Source organism: Diadema setosum, chromosome 21 (assembly GCF_964275005.1).
Source record: "Diadema setosum chromosome 21, eeDiaSeto1, whole genome shotgun sequence".
NCBI lineage: Eukaryota > Metazoa > Echinodermata > Echinoidea > Diadematoida > Diadematidae > Diadema > Diadema setosum.
In genome coordinates, this window is record NC_092705.1 from 20,150,941 (window position 1) to 20,162,286 (window position 11,346).

An 11,346-nucleotide genomic window follows, 5' to 3' on the forward strand; every position below is an offset into this window, starting at 1 on the left:
ATTATTATTATTATTGTTATATATATACAGTGTGCGCATATTCATTTATTTATACATACAAATACATGTATATAATGATCTCAACTGAGAATCAAATCACATTTACTTCTCGAATTCATACTTGTTTTCACATTTTTTTTTTTTCACAAAGGGACAATGTAGTGTATTCAAGTTGATGTTAAACCCCATTATAATAGCATTATAAGTATTTCGTCCTGGAAAGAAAAGAAAAATCATTATAAGTTGGATCAAACCTTAAGATTCAGTCATAATATGCTTCGTGATACTCCAGACGCAGATGGTTTCATGCAGGATGCGATCGCCCCCTTGTCTGAAGAGACCCACGGCGGTCAAGATGTCAGCGTTCACGCCAGCGGCCCATGGTCCCATCTCTTCTGCGGTGTCCAGGAGCAAAACTACATCGCCCATGCGGTCCGCTTCGCTGCTTGTTACGGCGATAGGATCGACAACGCGTGCACAAGGGACTCGAATGATGCCAATACGAGTAGCCCACTTTCAATCAAACTGATCTGTCTCGCTGTGATTACTGCAATCGCTGGCCATGTTATCAGTCGTTAGTTTTCTGAAGACTACGCTGTCTTCCACAGGCACGCATGAGATTTGAAAAAAAAGTAACCGTATAATGGATTGTAGACTAGTGCTTTGGAGTATAGCATTGAGATTTTCTCTCTCTTTTTTTTTTAAAAGCAACTTGATAGTGTCATTCGCTAACTGAAAATGTAGTAAGTATTTCATTAAAGTAGTGTTGTGTCATTCAATTATGTGATATTCATTCCTGCCCCTTTAATACTGCAATGTCTTGATCTTTCTACCCCAAGTCGTTCACGTTATCCCTCGGTCTATTGCTCTACCATGTGGGGGAATTCTCCCTGTGCACAATGTATAATTACCCCTATGATATTCTTCTTGAATCTTGTTCAGTCCTGAACAGATGATGATTCCTTTAAAACGTTACAATGATATTTGTCTCAATTATAAACTGATAAGACTGTTTATTGATGAGTTCCCGTCACGCCTTTACAAAATTAAATAATTATAACATATCATGATGTAATTATTCTGAAAGAAAAAAGAATTAACGTATCCTTGGGCTATTGATGAAAACACCTGTTTAATTGAATATTCATGATAAAATGAAAAGACACGCAGCATGGTGAAAACCCCCATTGTCTTTATGAAAACATGAATATGAAACTTGTCCGCACATCGATCATCCTATCTCTACTTGCTTTAAATAACTGATTATTCAGATATTGTGTATCACAGTGTATCGCTCATCTTTCAAAATTACACGAACATAGGTACGAAAGTTAAAGGGATGGATAGTACTGGTTGTGGTGAGGATTCGGCCTTTAACATTTGTTGCAAGATACTTAGAAAGTAATATATGAAATGTAAAAGAGAATACAATTCTAAGAGGAATTCAGAGTTCATTTGATGAAAATTGGTTTTGAAATGCCTGAGATATCCAAAAACAAAATGAAACAAAGTGATAATAACAAAAGGTGGGTCCCACCAGTTATAAGGATTGCTTTGTTTTGGATATCATCATATTTCCTATAGTAATAAGAGGCTTCTCATTATATTAATAAAAAAGTCATCATAAAAAAAAAAAAAAAAAAAAAAAAAAAACGTTGGAAGCCTGTAGCCCCATCTCAACCGAAACTCTGCCATCCCTTTAGATAGAAAACACATTAAAAAATGCATTATTCTTATGGCGAATCCGTATTATACATGTATCTCAATCATTATTAAACAAATTTTACATCTTACAAAGGAATCAGACCTAGCTATCAGTCAGTGGCTTAAAACTTCCTACAGCCACAATCATTAGTTCTTCTAGAAAATTTCATTTAACAGCGAACATGCGTCATAATAATGGCATCAGTGTGATATAACCTTTAGCAGCGTGATCGACGCCGCCTTTCTTTTTAGTATACTGAAACAGTGTGGTGAATAGAAAATCTGCATTCTGTGTTATTGATCATTAGAGGGTATCAGTTTTTGTCGTTTATTGAAAGTATATTTTTCGCTTTATCTTGTTCTTGTTTCTTTTGATCTGAAATGATTTAGGTGTGTAATTGCTCTCCCTAAACTTGATTTACCTGGACCCTGTGGTAGAACAGCTCTGTTTTGACTTTACTTAGCTGAGTAGGGTTGGATGTTGGATTACTTTTGTACATGGTATATTGTCTCAATATATGCGTGCACAAAAATGCAAACTGTCTAAATTCCATGTTACGCGGAACTTCATGGACAATGAAAAACTTGATGAATATGTCATAAGACGGTAACGTGGTACAAAAAAATCGTATATTAAACAAGATATTGAAAAGATTGATTTGTCGTTTGTTTCTTATGTAAATGTTTGTTGGTTGGGGAAAGTGACGAACAATAATGCAATTATATCAATGGTTAGCAAGGAACCTGTGTTATGGACGAATGGTTGAAGTGAGACATCTTTTTCCTCGTTTGTAGCGGATTAGTATACCATCCTTTAAAGCAGTGTTGTGTGGTACTCACAGTAAAATCGGTTTTCATTGTCCAAAGAAGCTTATAGGCTCATCGAGTACCAGCAGATGACCTTTGATAATAGCGAAGGAAAGCGGAAAACATAAGGTTTGCTTTTGGCGTGGAGAAGAAAACTATCTTGTATTCAATCCGATGAAAATGTTGGTTAGTGCGTCTAATGAAAGTAAGTTCAGTAGTGTGATAATTCACAGGAGGTGTTCTAATGCAAAATGCAGGCATGAACTTCTCGGAAAGATGTAACATCGTATTTTGTTCTCGCACTGGTATAGTTACGACTTTTCAAGTGCAAAGTAACAATGACACAGAAGTCTTGTCATGTGACCGAGGTATTAGAGACTTCTTGATGATGATGATGATGGTGATTTATATATATATATTTATTCATTCATTCATTCATTCATTCATTCATTCATTCATTCATTCATTCATTCAGCTGGTATTTCAGCGTTAAACGCACAAGGAAAAAGTCATATCACATGATGCAAATAATGTGGTGATTCTAGGTGCGTATACAGCTATAGTTGCTAGGAGAGAAAAAGGCATGCAAACTCCCTAATCACTGAGGCTCGAGGCCATCCTCCCCGACATGAGCCCAGAATCAGCTATATTGCTTTATCAATATCAAGGAAATACATTATAATAATTATGGTCAAACGATATACACTTCATATACAAATAAACAAGAATTCATACAGACCTACAATAATATAATCTGCAGCTTTGAAGACACCTACATTCTTTTTTTCTTTTTTTTAGGCAGTTCGCATGTAAGGATATCATACGAACCGCAAAACGAACTACATTTTATTCCAGTCATAATCTCATAATCGCCTCCAGAATCACTTCAAAATTGATATTATGGTGTACATTGATCTGACATCAGGCTATATAAGCAAAACTGAAGATTCAATGTTTTTATATTCCATACTAATAACAAACATCAATTTTTAAAATAGCAGAAGTCACATGGAACCGTCAGGTTACGAATGATCTCATGGATAACACTACTAATAATGTCTTACAACAAAAAGTGAAGTTATGCAATAATGCCTCATCTCAAAATGATTTCTCATGCCCTCATTTTTTTTGCACAAATTGTGATAAACACTTGCTCAGACACTACTTAATGTGTGTGTGTGTGTGTGTGTGCGTGGGGGGGGGGGCGCTATGGAAGCCAACACAACACGTGGCCAAGTGTCAATCGCAATTATGTCATGGTACGAATGAAATAGAATAGGGCCTACTTATGAGAGCGATTGATGCATCTTTACATGAGAGAACGCATGAGCGAAGTTGATTTTGCCCTGAGATTGAACAAAAACTAATCGAAATAATATCATTGCTTTAGATTAATAGAAGGATGTCCCATAACACTGAGAATAATAATGGTAGTAATAGTAGTAGTAGTAGTAGTAGTAGTAGTAATAATAATAATAATGATAATGATAATGGTAATAATAATAATAATAATAATAACAATAATAATAATAATAATAAAGATAATAATAATAATAAAAGTAATAATGATAATTACGATGATAATAATAATTATAATAGTAATAATAATAATTTACAATATTTACATAGCGCATTACCACTTTAAAATATAATGTCTCTAAGCGCTAACAAAACAAAATATGCAAATGGCAAAGTTTACAAACTTCTGAGTGTGAAATCTATAATGGAACCTCAAATCATCACAACGTGCAACAACATAATGGCAGTGGTGAAGTCAGTGTCATCACTGACTAATTCATAATGGCTTTTAAAAATGGAAGTTCAGTAGCAAGTATGCGTCAACATTTTTTCCCCCTATCTCCTCATGTGCATTGTGTGGCGTTCATCTAATCTTGTCTACGGCTCAGTTCACCCATAAATCATATACAAGTGCATATCCACAGTGAAGTAAATGTATACTCTAAATATTCTACTGTCAATAAAAACCATACATCATCCAGTTTTCATTTTAATTAGTCTATTTGTTCTTACCTTGCTCGGTCTTTCTTTTCCTGTATTCCTCTCTCTCGGAAGGGAAGGGTAGGGGGTGGAGGGAGAAGAAGGTGTGAATGTTATTGTGTATGATCAACGCTTCTGTGTATGTATCATGTGAAGTACATTATTATAAAAGAGTGTTACTTGCTAGCCTGTGCAGTTCAGGAAGAGGATTGCCAGCTTTACATAATATGGAGTGAGACACTTTCTCCTATATAGCCAGTCAGGCTTTATAAAAGAACATTCAACCACCACTTCATTGTTGAAAATATCGGATGAGTCGTTGCATGCCATTGATAAAGGCCGGTTCACTGGGGCAGCTTTCATTGACGTGAAAATGGCTTTTGGCACTGGGCACTATAGTCCGATAAAGAACTACACTCATAATGGGTGTTTGGTTCTGAGCAAAACTTTGGCTGGTTTGAGAATTACTTGTCTTGTCGACAAATACATGCCTACAATGTCGAATCTTTATGAAGATCATTACCATGATAGATTTTCCTTGTTGACTTCATTTAATAGTGTAAATGAACATAGGATTAAGACAATAACTCCATAATGCCTTTGTTTGATTAGAAAACATAGTTTACGACTCTGCTATAATAGTAAGGGTATACAGAACGTTTACCACACACACACACACACAAAAAAAATACAGGGTAAAACAGAGAAAATGATCCCATATGAGTAAGTCCACATATGCCTAAATATCTGGAATCAAGTGGTTCGTCAGACACTGAAATGAGAATCCCTTCAAGTATTTTCTGTTTATGGTATATGTAATGTTGGATAAGGTGAGCGTTCCTGATTTATTGACCGTTTTATTTCTCTATTATTCTAATTATATTCCTTTGAGAACGCTCCTGCAATGGAAAGCTATATACATGTATATCGTTAATTGTGAAAACCATGAACAGAATGCTGTAAACGTGTGTTCGTCTGCCGTGCATGTATCCACTTTTAACACTTTATCATCTAACATACAATAATGTCACCATTATATAATGCATCGAAGAAAGCGAATAGCAAACTTGTTTTGAGCACTAAGTGACACGGAGGTACTTTCTATGATTTTCCTATGTTAATGATGAAGATATATATATTTGCATGATGAGATGCGGGTCGGGAAGGAAACAGCGGTAATATCAGGCCTTTAGTTCGGATGGGTGAGAGATTTCTAGAAAGGGACTCTTGAAATGCCATGAATGCACTATACCGAATACATAACAGTTCTGATAACGTGTAATCACAATGTGATTTATGTTTTTTGCATGGTTGATTTCATTGTGTCATGCTCCAAGTGTTTGAAATTCATTTGAAATTGATCCCTTACACATACAAGACCAGCACAATCCTGAAGACAGCTTAGCAGGGCGCAGTCCATCCGTTCTTTAGTTTATTCTTGCAATTGCATTGTATTACAATTTAATTATGTCAAGGTGAATGAATAACCAGACATATCAAATGGAGAAACGCACACAAGTGCAGGTAGTCAGAGAGAAGATCATGCATGAATATCGTGATTCTCCAATCTGTAGGCTCAAAATTCATTTGAAATAACTGATCCCTTACACATACAAGACCAGCACAATCCTGAAGACAGCTTAGCAGGGCGCAGTCCATCCGTTCTTTAGTTTATTCTTGCAATTGCATTGTATTACAATTTTATTATGTCAAGGTGAATGAATAACCAGACATATCAAATGGAGAAACGCACACAAATGCAGGTAGTCAGAGAGAAGATCATGCATGAATATCGTGATTCTCCAATCTGTAAGCTCACGAACACACACACACACACACACACACACACACACACACACACACCCACACACACACACACACACACACATATATATATATATATATATATATATATATATATATATATATGTGTGTGTGTGTGTGTGTGTGTGTGTGTATATATATATATACACACACAGGCGTGCTAAAGCTCAGTAGAAAAATTTATACCCGCGAAAGTTCAAAGTAAGAACGATAAAACTATGAGCCAGGTTGCGCTATGGTTATATCTGCAATGCAACTGGAAGGAAGATAATGAGAAAATTGCACGCAGAGAAAATAAAATGTGGAAGTGACCACTGAAGCTTAGAGAGGTTATCAAGTATCTTTAAAAATGGGTGGGGGGGGGGGCAGGGATCTTCTTATGTTCGTTTTGGACGATGGGAAATGGTGACATAATTGATGATGAAGATGATATAGATTAGCAATATTAATTTGTTTTCATACGATTTAATTCGCTACTTTGTGACTAATTCTTATACGCTAATACGAGTATGTCTAATCAAGAACGGATTCTAAGAAATTCAATAACTCTACTGTAATGTCCGAAATAATTTACATATGCTTTCAAAGCTGAAAGTTTTGAGCTGGATTTTATTGGTTACGTTAATGCCAGATTGTCAACGCAGAGAGTCGCGTAAAACATGTCATTGGGCAAAGACACACAGTCCCGAAGAAGTCTGCTACACTATGTATGTAGTGCAATAGAGTGTGTCTTCGTTTAAAGGGGATGGCTAGTAACTGATCAGTGAGAATCAGTGGGAGTGTTGGGGGATGATTGTTCCAATCCTTGTTGGATTCATTTAAAAGTAAATTATATATCTATTGTTGTGTGAAAATTATTTGCTTCAGAATGGTCTCATATTCAAGTAATGTGCAGTTTAATGGTTCCAGGCTAGCATGCCTGTACAGTGACGGGGCATTAAACTGCACATTACTTGAATATGAGACCATTCTGAAGCAAATAATTTTATCACAACAGTAGATATATAATGTACTCTTGAATGAATCCCAAAATGTAATGTTTTTTATTGGACGAATAAAAATGAATTGAATTGAAGAGGCATTCCCACTGATTCCTACTGATCAGGTACTAGTCATCCCCTTTAACCTCTCGCAGCTTCAAGGAGTAAGGAGAGGGCATTTAATTGACTGTTTAATTCGAAAATGAGGATTATTTTAGGCAGTATCAGTGAAGGGTGGTTAACATTATATAGCAACATAACCACATTTAGGCCTCTTTGAATTATGGTGTTTCAATACTGAGTATAAGTCAAATGACAAAAATAGTTAAGGATTCTTTCTGAAGGAACAACATACATACATATGTATATATATATATATATATATATATATATATATATATATAATGAAAACAAAGAAAGGGAAAAATGACCACAAACAAATGATAAACAGTGAAAACTTTGAGCAAAGAAAATGGGTTTCTATCGGGATTCGAACCCGAGACCTCCGGATTGCTAGACCGGTGCTCTATCGACTGAGCTATATAGAATTCGTATGTTCGTCCCATAACACTTGATTCTATTTGCTAGTGTGGTCAGAAGCTTTAGTGTGTGCATGTGTGCCCCCCACATATATACATATATATATATATATATATATATATATATATATATATATATATATATAAGGCCTTTACATTCATAATTATCAAGAAATAGTACATTACGCTCAATTTGGTGAGCGTTTTCATGCGATTTAAGACTATATACGGGCTTTCCTACCTAGAGTATAGGGGATTCTATTCATCTGTTAAAGAATTGTCCAGTGAGATGAATGAAATCATATTCCTCTTAGGAGATAATTAATGTTACAATTTGCGTATCATGTACGCATTGAATACAAGCGGACGATATTTTGATCGAGGCCTGATGGAACATTGATATTATCATGCTATTTTAGTCCGCAGTTTACAAATTCAAACTTTGAAATATAAGTTTCAGCAGTTTCTATGTGGTTGTTTCATCAAAGGGGAATCTATTCGCTCCCCCCCCCCCCAACAAAGAGAGAGAAAGAGAGATACTAACAAATATGGTCTAACTCCCACAATAATTATAGCCTTATCAATATGTAATGACTTTTAGTGTGCAAAAAACGGGGGGGGGGGTTGAGGTAAAAACCTTTGTTTTGCAATGTACCATTTAAACTGTCGTAAAAAAAAAAAAATATATATATCATAATCTTTCCGGTTTTTTGACAGGGGGTGTGCATGCGCAGAAAAAAAGTCCCGGAATAATTCGGGCTTTATTTTTTTCCAACTTTTGCGAATGCGCAGTTCAAAATTGTCTTTGAGGGGAGGCGATAGAGATCAGTGCTCTTTAGGAAGGCGGGCGTGCAGTGGGTATTCCGCCTCATCGAAGGTGGGTATCAATAAAAAAAAAAAGTTACAGAGATCTAATAATCTCATTAAATACATCCAATTGGAGTAAAGTACACACCATATCTCTTGCACTGTAGTTATGCATGGGCTTGGTGGGTGTATACTGAACCTCTTCCACGTTCGAAGGGGATTCAGGAGGTGACCCGTGATTATATTAATATGTACGTTGTTTTTTTTTTTAAATACATAATTTAAAGGCATTATTTACAATTTGCATATGAAACAAAAACCCAGCTTTAGTATTTCAAAGTAGTTCCAAAATGTGAGCTAGGCATTTAAACAACCATTGTAAAAATTCCAATCAGGATAATCAATATTAAGTATTGTTGAATATACAAAATGTGAACAATAGTTACAATAAAATTGTTTCTAGACTAAATCATCTACAGTTACGGTTTAATGAGAAAAACAGTGATGTCTCCCTTTATTTTAGGTTTTGTTGCAAAATTTTTATATGGTGGGATGTTTTGTGATACAACTGACCCACACATAAAATGTGATAACTCGAAAATTTTTAAAATCACTGCTCCCAAAGGTAATCTTTCATCAATAAGCAGCTTCTGAAAATTAAATTACTAAAAAAATCTAATGTATACTACTGTGATTATTCTGAAAGGGTAGTCATTTATTGACAAAGCCATAACAGAAGACCATAAAGGTGCCAAGAAGTTTGAAAATAATAATTTTGACTGATCTCGCGCTCTTCACTCGATGGTATTTATCTCTGTTCTCATGACGTGTAAATGATCTATATTCTTTCTCAACAAATTTGGGGGCGGAGCAGCAATCATATTCTCGTATCCACCTCTGCTATACAGTACCCAATGACTGCTCATAGCTACCCTCTCTTTTCCACTGTGAAAGGAAAGTTTTGAAAAACATATACGTACTTTACTTATTCACGATTAATCCACGCGCCAATTAAGAAACCTGAACATAATATGTGAATACATATAATAGTGATGATAATGATATCATAATAATGCCACCGAAAGAGTTCTACAAAAGACGGAAGGTTATGTGCAAATATTTAGACTCTCGTGTATGTCCTCTTTTTTATACTTATTGGTCGAACGATTCTTGTTGGCTGTCTGGCGGTGGCTTTCCGGTGAGGAAACCTCTCCGTAAAGGAGTATTGAGGTAAACCAAGCTGATGCATTCTGCTTCTTATCAGCTCTGTGAAATCATAATCAAGTCTGTTCATGTCTTTACAGAAAGCAGGAGCGCTTCTCTTCAGGGAAGGTTGTTCCTCTCTGATGTGAGTAGGTGTTCTTGCTTTCTCTAAACATTCCTCAGACACAGAGGACAACTTTTCCCTGAGCGTTGCCAAGTCGGTGTCAAAGCTAGGTCCATATGCTTTAATTTTCCTCCATAGAGTCTGGTTGAAATGTTCGTAAAGCTTTGCATCGCCAGCATTCCATGAACGGATTTTTGCTCTCAGTGCGTCACTCATCTCCCCGTGTCTGTACTTCTGCGCTCGACGTCCTTTTAGCAGATACACGACGTCTTCAATCTTCCAGTTGAAAAGCTTTTTCAGGAGGAGTAGCGACTCGTCGAAATACTCGCAAATCATCACCAGGTCAAAATTTGCATCAATCTCAGCGATTTTATCGTCTACCACGTTCTGTAGGTACATGTCCGCAATATCCACACCAAAGTCGAAGAGTTGATGATTATGCATTGAATGTTTGAGATAAAGATCTTTAGACAGTAAATTGACATAATTTTTCATAGGATCTCTCATAAAGTATTCGAGTGGGTTATCACTTGATTTTGACGGAGGTATTGTATCCGATATGTCAAAGTAGTAGAAAGCTGATTCGAGTTGACTAGCTGGGTTGCGAATAATTGTTATAAAATACGCATCTGGAAAGATTGTCGAAAGTTCGACTCGGTCGTATCGCGCGTGGTTGGTGAGCAGGCGATAGCCCATGGTTTGACGCCATCTTGGATCAACTTTGGAGGCCTTGAATTTGTCTGCGTAACTAATCAATGATCCTTCATTCGGCACGAGAAAAGTTAGATTGCGTGTGTAACCATAACGCTGAAGAATGGAGGTCATCGTAGAAGAACCTGTTTTGTGAGTTTTGATAAACACAATCGGTTTGTCGTCTCCGCCCACACGCTTGGACCTCACAGTGGAATAATCGTCTTCCAGACTTTCAGTGGAGGTCCCAATGATCATGGAGGTCTCATTGATCACCTCGGCAACATTCGTAGCAGGCCTGATGGAAGACAAGCAAGAATGTTTCATTGTAAACAAAGATTTTATAATGCAACAAGTAAAAGTCATCAAAATGTTGTTACAAATGATTATTTACATGTGAGAGTTTCAGTATACATTAGCGGAACCCCACATTTTTCAGTACATTCTAAACTATACATTTTCATGTCATCTCAAAATTAACATTAGAATATGATGCGAAAGAAACGAAAATCATCTGTACAAATGGTCATGACTTAAAAAGAAAAATCTTCTTCATGAAATAATAATATTAACGAAAGTATTAGAATACGTGCACTTACCGACTAGGTTCCATTCTAGACTCGACAAGCAGCGGGTATCGGACACGGTGAGCAGAAAGAAGGACCCAAAT

General features: G+C 36.1%; 2 protein-coding genes across 2 annotated transcripts in view; one reads left to right on the forward strand and one right to left on the reverse strand.

Annotated features, from left to right (window-relative positions):
- The window catches only part of LOC140244276 (alkaline phosphatase-like), a 40,158-nt gene extending 37,800 nt beyond the window's left edge, over positions 1 to 2,358 (forward strand). Inside the window, exon 9 of the mRNA XM_072323922.1 lies at positions 293 to 2,358. Coding sequence (XP_072180023.1) covers positions 293 to 579 — 287 coding nt within the window. The 3' untranslated portion in view covers positions 580 to 2,358. The remainder of the gene's footprint in view (positions 1 to 292) is intronic.
- A 7,421-nt stretch (positions 2,359 to 9,779) lies between these two features.
- LOC140244381 (galactosylceramide sulfotransferase-like) lies at positions 9,780 to 11,003 on the reverse strand. The gene has a single exon (XM_072324020.1). It carries the CDS (start codon positions 11,001 to 11,003, stop codon positions 9,780 to 9,782), a length of 1,224 nt encoding a protein of 407 aa, XP_072180121.1.
- Between the last annotated feature and the right edge of the window lie 343 nt (positions 11,004 to 11,346).

Bases quoted from the DNA above. Each gene is read 5' to 3' on its own strand.
- LOC140244381 (XM_072324020.1), bottom strand. From the start codon at position 11,003: ATGAAACATTCTTGCTTGTCTTCCATCAGGCCTGCTACGAATGTTGCC.